This window comes from Delphinapterus leucas, chromosome 16, assembly GCF_059928025.1.
Source record: "Delphinapterus leucas isolate spDelLeu-1000000601 "Yukka" chromosome 16, BTC_Dleu_Yukka2, whole genome shotgun sequence".
Classification (NCBI taxonomy): Eukaryota; Metazoa; Chordata; class Mammalia; order Artiodactyla; family Monodontidae; genus Delphinapterus; species Delphinapterus leucas.
Genome location: NC_143144.1, coordinates 39,248,467 through 39,265,864, shown reverse-complemented (window position 1 = coordinate 39,265,864; position 17,398 = coordinate 39,248,467). Strand labels below are relative to the sequence as shown.

Genomic DNA, 17,398 nt, shown 5'->3' with positions numbered 1-17,398 from the left:
TAGGTTTATTAATTGTCACAAATGTACTCTGGCGGGGGACATTGGTAACGGGGGAGGCTGTGCATGTGTGGGGACAGGAGGCATAGAGGATATCTCTGTGCCTTCCTCTCAATTTTTCTGTGAACCTAAAACTGCTCTAAAAAAAAAATTGTCTAGTAAAATGTAAACAAAAAATACTTGTAACATATATGTACAGGACCACATGTTATTAACATACAATGAGCTCTAACAAATCAATAAGAAAAAGAAGAATCCGGGACTTCCCTGGTGGCACAGTGGTTAAGAATCGCCTGCCAGCGCAGGGGACACGGGTTGGATCCCTGGGCTGGGAAGATCCGACATGCCGCGGGGCAACTAAGCCCGTGCGCCACAACTACTGAGCCTGCGCTCTAGAGCCCTAGAGCCACAACTACTGAAGCCCACGCCTAGAGCCCGTGCTCTGCAACAAGAGAAGTCACCGCAGTGAGAAGCCTGCACACCACAACAAAGAGGAGCCCTCGCTCGCCGCAGCTAGAGAAAGCCCGCGCGCAGCAAAGAAGACCCAACGCAGCCAAAGATAAAAACTAAATAAATTTATTTAAAAAAAAGAAAAAGAATAATCCAGTGCAAATGGAAAATAGACATAAACAGGCAGATCATAAACAGATTCAAGTGGTCTGTAAATATATTAGATAATAATAATAGCTATAACATTTACTTAGCCCTTATTTTGAGTTAGGAACTGTGCTAGCACTTTACATGTGTGATGCCGTTGAATCCTGAAATCCAACTAATAAGGCCATTTTCATATCCCCATTTAATAGATGAAGAAACTGAGATTCAGGGCGTTCAGCAACTTGCCCAACATCACACAGCTTGAGAGGACCAAACAGGAATTCTCATCCAGGCAGTCTGACTAAACAGAATCTTTACTTATCTTTACTTTACTAGTAGTAGTAAAGTAGTAAAGTAGTAAAAATCTTTACTCATAGTAAAGGGATTGCAAATCAAAATAAGCATTAAGGTATCATTTTTTCACTTACCAAATTAGCCAAAATACTAAAGTTTGATAAGACTCAAATATTGGCATGGGTGTGAGAAAATAAACATTTTCATGTATTATTGGTACAATCTTTTTGGAGACCAATTTGCTGGTATCCTTGGACACTTTATACGTACCACCAGTTGAAAACTTTATCCCCAGATATTCTCACAGATGTACACAAAATTATACATATACAAGGACATTTATTTTTACATGGTTTTTTTTAATCGCAAAAAATATAGGCAATGAGATAAAGTCCAGCAGAAGAGAACTGGTTTAATTTTTTTTTTAATGCACCTGTATTCTATGCAATACAATATACCCACAAAAAAGAAGGAGGTGGAATCTATATATGGCAACATTATCTGCAAGATATATTAATTTTAAAAAATAAATGCAGAATAGTGTCTAAGTCGACCTAATTTATACAAAATATTTAGAAATCTGAGCTTGTGATTACAGAGAAAATCTCCTGGTGGACCCATGGAAAGTACAGTGGGAACTGTGGGAACTGCCCAGCGGGGCGTGAGGCAACCTTCACTCTACACTTTACACTATTTGCAGTTCTTATCATGAACCCGTACAATGTTGAAAAAACAAAAAGCCAAGGTCTGTACTGTTTGAGATTCTTATCGTAACTATCTATTGCTTTCATTTTAAAAAGGCAAAAAGCCAGGCCTAGAGTCACACAGACTGGAGTTTGAATTCCAGCTCCTTCATTTCCTGGTCATAAAACAGGGCAAGTTACTTGACCTCTCTGAATCTCAATTGTCATTGGGAAGTGGGGCAAATTGTGAGAAGTAAAGGAGATAACGTATGCAAAATATCGTCACTGCTTCTACCATTTGTTTAGTGTCAGAGTGTGGTAGCCACTATTATCATTGCCTTCATTCACTGACAGACTATGAAAAGCTGATGTTTTTCAACTGGTTAACTGTGCGTACCAGTAAGTTCTTGCAGCAGATTGTAGGTCTCTTGCTTTCTAGGAGAATGTGATGTCTGGAGGTGCCGCAGCCATCTTGTAACCATGAGGCTAGCCGTTGCTAACACCCTGAAGATGGCAGAGCAGAATTATGGAAAGAATCTGAATCCTTGATGTCTTCATTGAGCCACTGAGCCTACTCTAGAACAGTGACCTCCTAAATTCTTAACTGAAATTAAGAATTAAGTGGTGAATTAAACATTCTCATTGTTTAGATAACTTTTGATTCATAATTCAGTTACTTGCAATCAAAAATGTCCTCAAGGGGGCTTCCCTCTTGGTACAGTGGTTAAGAATCGGACCACAATGGAGGGGACACGGGTTCGAGCCCTGGTCCGGGAAGATCCCACATGCCGCGGAGCAACTAATCCCGTGCGCCACAACTACTGAAGTCCGCGTGCCTAAAGCTTGTGCTCCACAACAAGAGAAGCGACTGCAATGAGAAGCCTGCGCACCGCAATGAGTAGCCCACGCTCGCTGCAGCTAGAGAAAGCCCGCGCGCAGCAACGAAGACCCAATGTAGCCAAAAAACAAAGAAAAAATGTCCTCGAGAGACCATTTCAGGGAGGCTTTGTGGGCATATAAAGAGAGAGGAGTGCTTGTCCTGGGCCCAGCCACTCCCTCTCACCCCACCGAAGAAAAGCCCACCCCTGCTCAAGTTCTACTCTCTCTTTCCATCCCAGACACAGCCCTCAGCCACACTTCAGTTGAGAGGCTCTATCCAGTCCTCCTGCCCGACATGCTGCAAAGAACAGGCTCTCCCTCCAACCTCTCTCTTGGCTGCCATCACCCCTGGCACACCCAGCTGGCCCTGGGCACCAGACAGAGCAGGTGGAAATCATGCCAGGCAAGGAGCGACCAGGGGAAAGACCCTCAGAATCAGCCGCCACCGCGGTGACCTTTAGGCCCCAGTCCCTCTCTGACAGTCAGCTCTAGCTCAGAACCCCCTCCTCAAGCCCACTGCCCCCGGTACTCCCTCTGCCAGACAGGGTCAGTCCCCCGTGACGGGAGGCACACTCCTGGCTGTCCACACCTGCTCTCTCCATGGCCCAGGAAGAGGACCTTCGTGGGGTGGGACCACGGGCACATTTAGAGGCTCTAGGTAAACTTAAAGACAAAGGCAAGCCGAAGAAGAAGGGTTATAAAACAAGGCTCCTACTCTCAGCCCCCTCGGCGTGTATAACTCACATCTGGAGTCAAGGGTGTAAGTAAAGTGAGGCTGTCTTCCCTTTCAAAGGCCGAAATCGCCCCCGCCCCCCTTCCCCTTCTGGGCGCCCGCAGCCCTCTCTCCGCCCCGCCTCGCTCCGCCTGGACTCCACCCCCTCCACCTTCTCCAGCCCTTTGCACCTCTCTGGAATCTTCCGTTCAGCTGTCCTGGTTGGCAGTGGAGCTTCAGGAGTGGCGGAGGGGGAGGAGAAGGCACAGGGACCGAACTTAGCAGTGTCCGCCATCCCCCCCACCACCACCCCGCCACGCGTCTTCAACCCGGGGCGGGACAGGAGGAAGGTCGCTCGAGGCCAACCCGGGCGGGGCAGGGTTGGTGGCTCCCAACCTGGGCCCCCAGGTGCCTCTGGAAGGCGATTCCGCGGCCACAAGAGGGCGCCCGTGCTCCTCCGGCGGGCTGCGCTGCCCGGATCCCAGCTCCGCACCGAAGCCCTTGGCTGACCCCACCAGCCGCCTGGGACTGACGCCCAGCTGTGTCCCAGCCCCTCTGGGACCACAGTTCTGCTGATTCCTGCCTCTCCTTTCCCCAGTCCAGTAGTGTGACCACGGAGGAGGCCGTGGGCCATGCCCAGGGGATTGCATCAGGGGAGAGGGGAAATCTTGGGTTGGGTTGAAATCTTCTCAAGAAGCCCCTTCCCCTCTCTCTGAATTCCCCCAAGTCTGAAGGGAAAGAAAATCAAACCAGAGAGTGTTCCTTAAAAGACGCAAGCGGGGCTTACAAAAGCCACAAAGCTTGCAAACCAAATGGCGTCCTTGGCCACTTTCTTCCCAGACCCTTGACAGCTAGAAATGAAATGTGACGAGAGGAAGGGCAAAGCAGAAGCCTAAAGGGGACGAGCCAAGTGGGCCTGGGATGAGAGGCAATTCCACTCCTCCCCAGCTGGACTCCAGCACCCCAAGTGTAGTTCTTTGGTGAGCCATAGAAAATTCCCGCCCCAACAAAGGCTCCCTACCTGGGCCCACCTCAGGCCTTCTCAGTGTCTCAGAAGTCTTCTCAGAAGTCTCCTCCCCCTGCCCCCAGCCCTGGCTCCTAGACACAAGTCCAGTCCCACACAGGAAGGGAGCAGAGACCAGACAGCATGGTGTATCCCTACCGAGGCCCAGGCCATGCCCCAACCTAATTACAAGGCAAGCAAGAAGATTCTGAAAACATGAGAGAGAGATGACCTACCTAAAGCCAGCAGATGGGTACCACCCACCTGTCGTGCCCCTCAGGTGACCTAGCCAGCCAGGGCCCAATAAAAGTCACCCAAACTGAGGATCGATAGGTGCCCTTCTAGCCTGATCAAAGCCTCTTCACTCACAGGGCAGGACCACTGACAACTGATATCTCTCTTTGGGCAAAAGCGATGGAGACAGCCTGACAAAGCAACCCCAAGTTGTCCCAGGGAGGCCTCCTTCTCCAGGAAGAAGCTCAGAAGCTATTTGGCAAGCTCAAACAGTTTGGGTTTTGTCCGAAGAGAGAAAGGACAGGTGGGAAGGAAGGGCCTAGACTAGTGAAAATCAGGAATGCCAAGACCCTGACCACGGGAAGAGAGAGACTGCTGTTTGGAGCAGAAGGGATAAGGCAAGGCAGAGCTTTGGCATAAAGGGAAAGAAGCAGCAGGATGTGGGGACAGTGGGATGGATGGTGGGGAGAAAGAAGGTTTCTGGGGGCAAAGAGGACATGAGACAGAAAAGGAGAAAAGGGGGGAACTGAAATTAAAGATAAATAGGGGGTGGGGGAGAAAGAGCACCAAGGGCAGTGGGTGCAGGACCTGCAGAGCCTCCCCACTGCCCCTGGGATGGATGCCGATGGAGACGCTCTGCTCCCTCAGCCATCTTAATAGGATGCTGAGAAAGCACGCTGTGTCTTTTCTGAGGAAAGACGTTGGGAAATGAAAAGCTTCTGGGGAGCCCACTGCAGACTAGCAGTGAGAGATGGGATGCTTCTCCTTAACATGGCTCTGGGAGCCAGGGTTTCAGAGGACCAGGGCCAGAATACATGTGTCCCAAGCACGGTTCAAGGCAGAGGGTGAAGGACCTGGAAAGAGGCTCTGAATGAGGGAGGTTTAAGGAAACAATGTGGGCCTTGATTAAGGCCAAGCTGACAGGGCAAGAGCTGATCCCACTGGTGGCTGTGGAAGTGGTACCTAGCGACAGCAGATGTGTGCTAAGCGCTAACTCAGTGCCACGTACCTTATGTGGACTACTTCGTTTACTCCTCACAGCAAGTCAAATAAGGGAGGCACCAGCATCACCCCCATTTTACAGATGAGGAAGTTGAGGATCAGCGAGGTTAGTAACTTGACCAAGGTCTCATAGCTATGGGCGAGATCCAAGATTCAAACTCAAGTTTTAGACTACTAAGCTATAGTGCCCCCCTCAATATCCTGAGTATCGGGACCTGCACTGGGAAGACCCCATTGGCCTCCTGTGAAATAAAAACCCAGTACCTCTGCGGGACAGAGACCCAATTCAGCGGATTCGGGAGGTGATGTCACAGTGGGTCAGGGCCATTTTCTGCTTTTGCACCCTCCCCCACACTGTGCCCTCAGCCCAGCAGTAGCCTACACTCTGGCAGGAACAGCTTTTCCCCCAGGTAGGCCGGTGATCCCTGTGACGGTGATGGCAGCTTTGGACTTGGAGAGGAGATGCATGCCCTGTGTCCCGGCCAGGCCCACAGGTGACAAGTTGCAGGGAGCCAGGCTTCAGCTACTGGGGCCCCAGGTTGCCAGGAAGGAGAGCTGGTGGACGGAAGGGAGATCCCTGGAGAAGAGGTGATTCCTGCCTGAGCAGGGAGCTCTAGGAATCTGAGGAATGCTCCAAAGGACAGAATCTACCAGAACAAAACAAAACAAACAAGACCAGCCAGGACCAACTGGACCCTTCCCTGACAAAGCTGTGATCTCCGTTACTTTATTTCAAGTTCAAAACAAAACAGACATACACATAATGAAATCTACCACCTTCCAGAGCCAGGTCTGAAGGGGTCCCAGAAAGTCTGGTCAGAAATCTGGAGTCTGAGAGGAGGAGATCTGTAAATGAAGCTGGTGGCCATGTCCTGGGACCCTAAACCACTGCCACTTAGGCCCAGCCAGGGAAAGGCCACAGCAGGAAGGGGGTGGGAGGGTTGGGTCTCCAGGTTGAATTCGAAAATTAAGCTGCAGCTGCTCCAAGGAGACTTGTCCGCAGAGGCTGTGCAGCTGGGGCTAGTGAGGCCAAGGACACCATTTCCGCTGGTCTGGGGCGGCAAGCTTACCTAGGAGGGTGTTCTGGGGGCCCCAGCCATGCACAGCCCCCAGCTCGGACACAGGCCAGGCTGGATTCCAGCGCCACCCTGCAAACCTTTATCTGGGTCGCGATGAGGTGGGTGGCTGGCTAGCCCTCCCCATTCAGGGCACAGCCCAGCCTGCCATCTTGACATACCAGGTGCAGCCTAGAGGTGGCAAACGGAGAATGAACTCATGACGGTTTGCATAGGACAGAGGAGAAAGTCTCTTCATGAAGGGTGTCACTGGTCTCAGCCAAGCCCTGTGGCGTGCAGCCTTTCACCTGTCCCTCCCCAACCTCCACCTGCCTCTCCTTGTCCCAGGTGGTAGCCTCACCTCCTTTTACTCAGACTGGAAGCCTCAGCTTCCTGGAATTCCTCCTCCTTCCCAAATCCATCACACGCTGTCTGTGTGTGTGTGTGTGTGTGTGTGTGTGTGTGTGTGTGCGCACCCAGCCCTAGCTGCCCTCTCCATCTCCCCCTAACAGGCCGCTCCTTGGTTCCCATTCCCCAGTCCCATTCCTCCCTCCCACCTGTTCCACTCGAATCTCCTGTCATGGCAGCCAAAGGGACATTGCTGTAATGAAGTCTGTGTCCACCCCTGCTTCCACAGCTCCTGTAAAGTCCCTTTCCTCAGTCACACCAGGAGCCTCACAACTAGGACCCCCTTGCCAGCCTCCCAACACAACAAACACCCCAACACAGCCTGCACCACAGTGATTCACTGCAGCCTGGGCAAGACAGCCACCTCCAAGCTTCTGGCCAGGCCGTTCTCTCTGCCTGGTATACCCTTCCCTGCTTACCCACCAGTCCAGCCCTGCTATATCATCAAGACCCTGCTCAGCTCTGGCCCTGTGTGAAGATGCCTTCCTACCCCAGTTCATCACTCCTCCCCCCGTGTCCTCACAGCTGGGGCTCCTGGCGTCCCCATGCAGGGCCAGAGATGAGGGCACACTGGTACCCACATGTCACTCCCCAGAGCATGACATGCTTGCCCTGAACCACAGGCGTCGGGATGGACAGGCCCAGGCCCCCGGGCTGCACGGTGCCAAGAGCCTTATGACTGCATGAGAACCTGCTTGATCACATTTTAAAAGTGGAGTAAGGTCAAGTCCCCTCCTGCACACCAGGAGAAGGGGGCCCAGGAACAGGGCCAGGCCATGGGCAGGGCTGCATGTGGGCCCTGACTCCACCTTCCCACGCCAGGTGACTCTAGGCAGGGCACTAATCTTTGGCTTCCTCACAAGGCGGTGCTGGTGGATTCTGTCCCAGGAGCTTGGAATCCCCAACACTAAGCCCCAGGACAAGGACACAAACTCACCCTTATCCTCCACAGGTCTTGAGAGCTCCTTTGTCAATGAAGTCAGGCTGTGCTAAGTGCCAGTGTCCTGAGCTCCCCACCCCCATGGCGCCCTGACCCCCATGGCCTCACAGCTCCTGCCATTTCCCACTAGGTGGGAGACCCCACCCCAGGCTCCTTCCCTTTTCCCACCCATTCCTGCCCCCCTCCTTTGAAGAACTGCACCAGCTGAGAATAAGTCCTTAAGCCAAAGGAGCAAGGTGAAAATGGTACAATTTCAGGCACTGCAACATATTTTGGGACAGGTGGCCACCCGCTCTCTCCCTCCTGAGGCCAGTGCTGACACATGACCTACTGGGAGGCTGGCTCTTAGAAGTACCCTGCAGTCCTCTGTAATGCTCAGAGCCCCCCATCCTACACACTGTGAGCTCAGCAAGGGCACGGGCAGCTTCTTTCCCAAGGAATTCACAGAACCTGGCATGGAACATGGGCTCAATAAATTCTTCTTGTTCACAACTGCCCTGCACTGCCAGCCACGTGCTGCAGGAAAACACTGCAGGCTTCAGCCAGCCTCAGCTCTGCTCTCATCCCACCACCTCGAGCTGTCCAACCCAGGGCATGGCAGTTACAGCCATGCCAGTGTCTGTGGTTGCGTCTATAAAACAGAGTGAAGAGGTAAAGACTCCACAGAGTAAGGGGATGAGTACAGGCTGTGGCACACGGGAGGCCTCCACACTGTCAGTTCCCTCCCCTAAAGACTCAGACAGTCCTTGCCACTTGGGGCCCCACGTCTCATGGCAGGAATTCGTTGCATCTCAGCATTGCTGTGAAAATAAAGCCATCAAGAGGCCTGGGGAAATCATGGCAGAGTTCTGAGGAGAGACTGAACAGAAGGTCGAGGGTTTTGACAGAAAAGTCAGGATCCCCGTTATGCACAGTGTTGAAACTGTACCAGAGTTCAGAGCCGGATGTGCAGATGTGGCTCTTGGAAATCAAGCCCTTAAAAACTAGCCCAGCTGCAGGGGGCAGGAAGCCCCCAGGCTGCAGTCCTGCGGTCTGCAGACAGCCAAGAACAGAGACACGTCCATGGGTGCCAGTGGGTCCAAAGGGCACAGGGCCCCTACTGTCCCTGGGGCTGGGTCCATGGGCCCAGGGCAGCTCCTGGGACTGCGGCTCCTTACTCAGGGACTGCACTGGAGCAGCCGCAGCAGCTGGGGCACTGCAGGGACTGCATAACAGCTCGAAGTGGCCCCCTCCGGCTCTCCGCAGACAGGCTGTTCTCGCTGGCAGGGGCCCGCTGCAGCTGCTCAAACTGCATCTCCAGGTGCTTCTGGATGGCCAGGCCGAGTACCTCAGGGTCCACTGCAGCTCCATACACCTCCCATGTCATGCCCTCAGCATCCCATCGCACGTCCCGCACAGGGGATGGCACCTCCTCCAGGCTGGACCCCAGAGTTACCTCCGAGAATGTGTGCAGGGCCACAGGGGCCTCCAGAGGCGGGCTGGTGGCCACAGCTTTGCAGACTGCCTTGGGGGCCGCTTGCACACCAGCATCCTGGGCTGACAGAGGTGATGCCAAGATGGGGGCCAAGTCACTTGCTGAGGTCATGGTCCACATATCCTTGGTCCTGGCGCCAGCCTCCATAGCTAACCCGGTGGGACCCCAAGGGTACGCACAGCAGTGGGAATGCCCAGGAAGCCCCGCAGACAACCTACACTGGAATTTCACCCCGTGCTGAGCCTGCAGCCCAGATTCACTCAGTGATGCCGCTAGTTTAGGAAAGGCCAGGATCCCTGGGGCAGGCAGGCCATGGCCGCAGCTGCTGGCCCCCACCTCCCTCACACCACAGAGTAGCGCTGCTGGGGGCAGAGCGTGGCAGGAGGTGGTGGTCGACTGCCCAGTGGCTTTGAGGCTGCTGCTGTGGGTCATTGTGCCCCCCAGGTCAGGTGGCGGCACCCACACCTGACTCTCGTCCAGTGTCCAGACTGAGTTTGAAGTCTCATCCTCCAGAGCCAGGTCCCTTTCCAGGCCTGCAGGGGCTTGGCCACCCCGGCCAGAAGTGCTGCTGGGCTGCAGCTGAGCTCTATGGACAGGCGAGCTGCCCAGGGCCGAGCAGCTGAGGCTGGCCTTCCGGGCACTGCTGTGGCCCCAGATCTGGGTGCTGCAGACCAGGTCCGAGTGGCTTCTCTGCACAGCGGCGGTGCTGGGGTCCCGTAGGCAGCACAGCTCACCACCGCCCACAGTGCTGCTCTGCCAGTGACCCACGGCCCCGGGCTGTGGCCGGGGGCTGGAGGCACGTGCCCGCCCCTCACTCTCAGCCTGGTGCCCGTCCTCCTCCGGGACCTGGGCACCCGTGCTGGCCTCGCCCGGCTGGGCCTGCCATACGGTGCTGCTGGCGCTCTGCCCCCGGCCTGCGCCCAGCAGGCTGGAGGAGCTCCAGGACAGGGGCTGAGGGCAGGAACTGAGGGGTTCCTGGGCACCCCGCTCAGGGCGGCTGGATCTCATGGCTGCCTGCAGGAGAGAGAGAGGGAGGGAGCGGCGTTGAGTTGGGTGCAGCACTTCCCCTGGACTCTGCTGGGGGCCCACAGGGTGCAAGGCACACTGCGGGGACAGCTTCAGTCCCAGCCTGCCTGACCAGGCAAAGCCACAAGCAAAACGATGACAGGAGACCAGACACTTCAAATCAAGGTCACCACACATTATACACAGGGATCACACTTCAAATATCGAAAAGCCAGAACCGAGCGATCAGAACGAGCCCTAGGGTAAGGTCCTAGAGACCACTCAGAAGGCCAGCTGTTGACTCTTTACTGCTGGGTTATGGGGAAGCGGGGAGCCAGGGGAGAGGCCAAGCCTGCTGGGGACAATAGGTCTTAGCACAGAAGTATTGCAGTATGTTAATAACCAGTAAAGCTCAACTGGTGAGTACTAGCCAGGTTCCTCCCACAACTGTCAGTATCTCTTTCACCTGGACTAGAGCCTCCTTGGTACACGGTGCGGGCCGGGGGGGCTCAGAGAAGTTTCGTGGGACAAGCAAGAAATGAATACAGGGCACACTGAGAACCACCCTGGGTTCTTCCATGCCCCCTCCCCATCTTCTCTCGCGTAGCCTGACTGAGCTGTCACGTCTCTGGGGATCAGTCTTGGCTGCCGTGAAGGGGAAGGGCTTTCCTGGCTTCCATCGCAGGTTCCAAGCGTAGGAAGAGGCCCCCATACCAGCCCTCTACACACAGGACTCACTCGGCATTTGCTCATTCCTCCCACAGCCATCTCCTGAGCACCTACTGCATGCCAGGCTCTCGGAACTGGGCAACATGGAACTAGTTTAGATCAGCTGTGCCCCCCCAGAATGGGGTCCAGTACAGGCCTCCCCCGCTATCCAAAAGTACAGCATTCCTATGGAACCGTTCGTAAACCAAAATGGTGTAAAGCAAAGAAGCAACTACCTTTTCTTGTAAAATCCTCTTTGGATTTCTTTCCTTTATTGAAAACATGTACTAATTAATGTAGGTCTCTCATAAAAGTGAAGTGACGTAAAGTGAACTTTTGAAAAGCAGGGGATACCTGTACCACCAATCAGACACCCGCACCCTTCCTGCCCCATTCCCTCCCTGCCATTCCTGTCCCTTCCTCTAGCCATACAGGCTCCTCCAGACCTGCCCACTGGCCCATCTGCAGCCCAGAGTCAGCACCGGCCCCTTCAACCTTGGTGTCTCCTCCCGGGGAAGCTTTCCCCAACGGGACTGGCTCCATCTCTGGCTGAGCACTGTCTGGCCTGGATGGAAAAGTCTGGCCAACTGTGGGCCTCCCACCAGCCTGAAGCTGTCAAAGCCTGTGGCCTGTTCCCCACTGTCTGTCCGAACACGTGGCTGGCACTCAGAAAGTGTCTGCCGTGTGTCTGATGGAGAGAACAAGCGAATACAAGAGTAAACCCGTAGGGGAAAGGGCTGAGTGCCAAGAACGGGGTCTGAGGGAGGGCATTTCCAAGGCAGGAGAGCTCACTTTGCATGATGGATCAGAACTTCCTGGAGGACCAGCCATGCAGGTCAGGCCTGGAGAGAGAGGAGGGAGATGGTGCCCAGGGGGAAGGAACAAGGAACAGGGTGAGCAAAAAGCAGGAGGCATGTGTTCAGAGCACAACAAGGGGGCAGCAGGCTAGGGGCTGGGCAGGGCCCCAAAGGGAGGGAGTGGGGTCAGGGCATCTGGGCCAGCCTGGCCCCAGCCAAAGCTGTGAATTAGAAACATTACTCTGAGACTCCCAGCCAGGCAGGACCAGCTGGAGAAACACCGCAGGGATAGCAGGCAACAGCTGCAGTTTGGACAACCCCAGTCCTGCCTTCCCAGCCTGGGCTGATAAGAACTGTCAAGAAACCAACCACCCTGGCCAGGTGAGCAAGGCCACTTGAAAGGGAATGTGGGAAGGGCTCTCGGGAACTCAGTTTCTGTATATTACAGACTTCTTGCTGTCCCAGAGCTCAGGAGATGGCTGGTGGCTGTTCGAGCCAACAGTGACGATGTTTCTAGGGCAGCTGTCCCCTGAGAGCTTCAGGCTTGCTATGAAGCCCAGTTCAGCACAACTTCCGGCAATGATGGAAAGATGCTGCTCTGTGCCATCCAGTGCAGTAGGCACTGGTCACATGTGGCTACTGGGCACCTGACGTGTGGCTAGTGTGACTGAGAAACTGAAATCTTGTTTTATTTAAATTTAAGTAATTGAAATTTAAAGGGCCACATATGGTTAATGACGATATATAACCACATATGGTTAATATTGGACTGTGCAGTTATAGACATGGTCCCAGCCTGGGCAGGAGTATCCTGTCCTGGCTGCTCCTTGGGGATGAAGCCAGACTCATCCCTGGAAGAGTCAGGAAAAGGATGAGTAGGCAAGAGAGGACTATGACCCAGGCCCAGCCCTCAAGGAGTTCTAAGATGGACACATAAACAGAGAAGGGCGACAAAGCCAATAACAATCACAGTGATGATAATAAGAAAAACAGCTCCCAGTGCCCAATCACCCACTGTTTGCCAGGCGTGTGCCATCTCCTTTCCAGCACTGTCTCATTTAATAGTCCAAGCAACCTCATGACATATGTCATCTGGGACGTATGAGAGAGGTTTAGTGACTTCCTCAAGGGCACACAGCTGGAAGTGGTTAAGCCAGGAATTAAACCCAAGAGTGTCTGAGGGTCTCTGTGCTCCCTCTGAGCACCGTGCAGACCTCTATCCCAGACACCATCACTCTCCACTGTCGTTCTTTTTTATTTACTGTTGCCATGGCTCAGCTGGAGTCCCAGAACCCGGTGCAGCGTCTGGCACTCCCAGTGGGGCCCACAACATGCCAGTGGAACAAGTGAATGAGTACGAACAAAGCCTGGATGTCCATCCCACCCGACCTGCTTCTTAGCAGCTTCATAGGCTGCCCAGAGTCAAGAGGGCAGGAGGAGCACCTGCTGCGTGGGAAGGCTTTGGTCACAGATAGCCCCTGGCAGGCAGACAGCCACGGAGCCCCAAGGCCAAGTATGCCAAGGAAGCCCCATCTGGACAGCCTACACAGCTTCTGGCTGAGCCTCACCTACCCTGGACCCTCCTCACAAATAGGTCCTTAAGAAGCCAGGCCAGGCCCTGGCCCCACTAAGGAAAGGGTGGGACAAGGCTGGGGATACCCTCAGACTCCACCAGGAGCTGGTGAGAAGCTGTCAGTGACAAGGGTCCCGCTGTGCCTGCCTCACCAGATGGCTGTCTAGTGTCCAGGGTTAGTCATCACCCAGTGAGAGAACAGTGACCACAAAGACACCGGGGGTGGGGGGAGGAGGTTATATTTCTGTTGGTTCCCTTCCTCAGCCCACCTCCACAAATGGCAGGTGACAAAACTGAGACCTGGAGCAGCTCAGAAATGTCAAAGAACCCACAGCTGAACCCTAGCTGGCCTTCCCAGCCCGAACGAGGAAAGGGCTTCGAGGGAAGTTACTCGAGTTATGCCAGGGAAAGGAGGTTTCCCACACACCCTACCACCAAGAAGAGGGGCCTCTCAGGAAGCAATGGAGCTGACCAAATGAACCTTGGAGCCAGGGGCAAGCAGGTGGGCCAAGGGGTCTGCTTCCAATCCAGGCTCTTCCCCTTCCTACATATGTGCACTCAGGTGGACCCCTAACCACTTTGAGCCTCAGTTTCCCCAATCTGCAAATCGGAAATAAATCCCCACCCTGCAGGGCTGTTGTGAAGACTGAACGTGACGGCATATGGACTGCCTGGAACAGTGATTGCTAATAATCTTATCTTTCTTCCTCCCATCAGAAGTGACTTGTGCTCAAGGTATCACAGGACTAGTACTTGGGGTTGGGGGGGGAGCAGAAAGATGGCTTTTAGGAAGACATCGAGACACTCTATAGGTTAGCCTGGTCTCGCTTCTTAATCTTTCCTACCCTCACCTCATCCTAGGACCTAGTTACCAACAGTGTTCCCAATGTCTCCATCATCACACTGTTTCCAAGTCTATTTTAAACCTCAACTTCGAAGGATACCCATGCACACGCTCATACCTGCATGCATACGGACACACACAAGTTTGCAGTCTGCATTCTAAGTGCCCCAAATGGCATGTCCATCTGCCTTAAAAATCATGGAAAAGGCTCTGGTTTCATGCAAAAAAGAGACCCTGGGAAGATGTTTTAGCACCAGTTAAAGCACAGGCACAGAGGTATCCAAGACCCCTAGTGTTCTTTAGATGACAGTTTAATGTTCTCTCTCCTGCCCCATTTGATGCCAGTCAAATTTGCAATGTGGCCAATTCCCTGTGGCCAAGGCAGCACTCTCCTGCTGCCTCAGTTCTGCTTGTCAGCAAGTGGAGGAGCAACCAGCCTCACACGCAGCATTCAACCAATATCATTTTGAGTAAAAAACTCCAGTTCTGCAAAGACTTCCAGTGGCCCAACCAAAGAGAATGCTAGGTTGACCTGGTCAGAGGTTCCAACTCCTGCTGTGTCGCCCTAGCGGAGGACCCCAAGGCCTCTGGGGATGAGCCCAGGGGGATTACCAAGGCCAGTGCAAGCAGGCCCCACTGCAGACCACACCTGTGGCATCCATTTAGGTCTTCTCTTTTAAGGGACAGGCATTTGGATGATGACTTGTTTCCAGCAAAACCAAGACAGGAAAAAGCAAAGCTATGTGGTCAGGAGGGGAAACTGCTCATATGTTGAGATGTGGATCTTACCCCTCAGGGACCAGGGAGAGATACACACCACCCAAATCCTGCATTGCATAGTGAGGGTGTGGCAACCTCCAGCAGGTGGTCTGATCCATCCCAGCAGCAAAAGAGGGACCGACAGGACCAGACTGTTTAGGGCCAAAGTGGGGGAATGCAGCAGGGAGCATTCCTGAGCTTCTGAGAAGTGTTTAGAGGGACAAAACGTAACCATCACAGAGCCTTAAGAACAAGATGCCCAGCTCACAAGCTATGCAGGAAAGGGTTCTGGGGCAACAGTGGGGCAGAGGCCCCAGGACCCAGCTCTGCTCACCACAGAGAAGCCTAGGGCCCACCAGCCCCAGAGCTTCCTCCCCTGAGGAGGATTTGCCCATACTTCCCAGGAGGAACCTGGGATGGAGAAGGTCAGCCTCTAGGCCCAGCTGCCCCAAACCCGAAGCAGCCCAGGTGGCTGGTGTGTCCCTACCTGTGTGGCCACGGGCACCCAATGAACCAGCATAGGCCCACGCCCCAGCCGTGGACACACCAGAGGCCGACATACAGGCGCGTTTGCTGTGTGAGCCTGCAGGAAGCAGCATCCACACAGCTGCACACCGCACAACAAACGTACAGGCTGTGGAGCCTAAGGCCCGAACACACCACATCACACACTCTCCCCCAGGGGCAAGGGTCCCTGCCCTGACCCTCCCACACAAAGCCCACCGGGACTCAGGGAGAAGGTCCTCAACGCGATCCCCCAAACTAGGCTACAGACCTTCCTAGCAGCAAAGACAGTGACTGAAGGAAGACGGGGCTGTGGGCCAAGGGGGTAGAGATGGAGGGCAGGAGGAGTGAGAGGGAAGGGAGGTCTGGGGCTGGGGGCAGTGGGAGGAGGGTGGGATGGGCGGTGGGGATGGAAAAGGGAGGAGAAGAAACCATAGGAACAGGGGTGGGGGCAGAATGAGATGGGGTCCTGGGCAGAGTATTGAGAAATGGGAGGATGGGCAGAGGAGACGTGGAAGAGGGGATAAGAAAGGCAATGAGACCAGAGAGCGGAGGGATGCGGCCATGGGGGGCGCTGAGCACTGGGCGGGGGCCGGGATGCGGAGGGTCCGAGTGCAGGGAGAGGTGAGGAGTGGGGTTCCGGGGCGCAGGAAGGGGAGGCGCCGCCCATCCCACCCTCCTTCGTCCTAACACTGGCGAGAACGGAGCTGGCCTCTCACCCTCTCGCCCGCCCAGGGCCGCGCAGGCCGGCGGAAGCGCTGCTCCTGTGGCCGCCACAGGTGCCCGGCGCAGCGGCCCAAGATGGAGCCGAGCCGGACCTGGCCTGGGCCGAAGACGCCGCCAGCCGCGGTCGGCCCGGCCCGCGGAGCCAGCGCCGGGGAGGAGCCAAGGGGTGACTGGAGGCCGGGGTGGGGAGCCGGGGCAGACGGGACGAAGGGGGCGGTGGCCCTGCTCACCTGGGCCCGCCCCGGCGCTCCACCGCCCACGTCGGCGTCCCGGCCCCGCCCCCGGCCCTGCCCCCGCCCCCACGGTCTCTCTGGTCCCCGCACTATCCCCACATCCTACAACCCCACGAACCCTCCCCTACTCTGCCCCGCGAGCCTCCAGTCCTCCTTCCTGACCCCCTCCTCGCGGCACGTCCCACTGTCCCGTCTTTTCGGCCCCGCCCCCACCATGATCTCCAGTTTCACAGGCCTGTCCAACGACCCCCAACCCAAGACACCCATCTTCCCGACCCGACCCCGCCGTCCCCAGTCTCATAGGCTCGGCTCCCCACAATCCTCCAGCCCCCGACCCAGCTCCCCAGCCCAAGTCTTCCTAGCTCCACCGCCTCGGTCCTTGTTCCCCTCCGTCACCACGCCCCGCACAGAGGTCTACAGCCGCTCTGGAGACCCCCTTTCTCACGGCCCGCACCGTGTTCTTGGTCACCCGGGCCCCGCCCTTCACAAGTCACGGACTTCCCACCCTGCCCTCGAGAACCCCAGCGCTAGGACCTGTCTCCAGGGATACTCGGTCGGGTCCCTCTTCGTCCCCGCCCCGCGGACGTTCATTCTCCAAGCCCTGGACCCCAGAGTCCAATCCTCTCAGATTCACTCTCGCAGACCCCAAGACCTACCCCGGTCCTTTGCACTCCACCTCCACGGCCCCTCCAAGACCCAGGTCTTGTCCCCAGAGCCCTCCACCCGGCCTCCACAACCTAAACCTCCTAGATTCCATGCCCAGAGTTGCTTCCCCAGCTCTGGCCCCAAAGCCCGTATTCTCCCACACCTTTCCTCATCCCTTTCCTCGCCCATGTCCCTATCTCCACCTTTGCCCCCAAGCCAACCCAACTCCTGGCATTCAGTCTTCAGCCCGCTCCCAGGGACCCCAACAGCTGGCTTGTGCATTGACCATGTGGGAACGAGCCGACTCGGCCCAAGCTCGCACCCCT

The 17,398-nt window shown here is 55.3% G+C and overlaps 1 protein-coding gene across 1 annotated transcript; it reads right to left on the bottom strand.

Moving 5' to 3' along the window:
* Window positions 1-609: 609 nt before the first annotated feature.
* GPRIN2 (G protein regulated inducer of neurite outgrowth 2) lies at window positions 610-16,455 on the bottom strand. The gene is made up of 2 exons (XM_022562429.2): window positions 16,188-16,455; window positions 610-10,292 (listed from the first exon to the last, which is right to left on the bottom strand). The coding sequence occupies exon 2, from the start codon at window positions 10,284-10,286 to the stop codon at window positions 8,958-8,960; it is 1,329 nt and encodes a 442-aa protein (XP_022418137.2). The 5' UTR covers window positions 10,287-10,292; window positions 16,188-16,455; the 3' UTR covers window positions 610-8,957.
* Window positions 16,456-17,398: the final 943 nt, after the last annotated feature.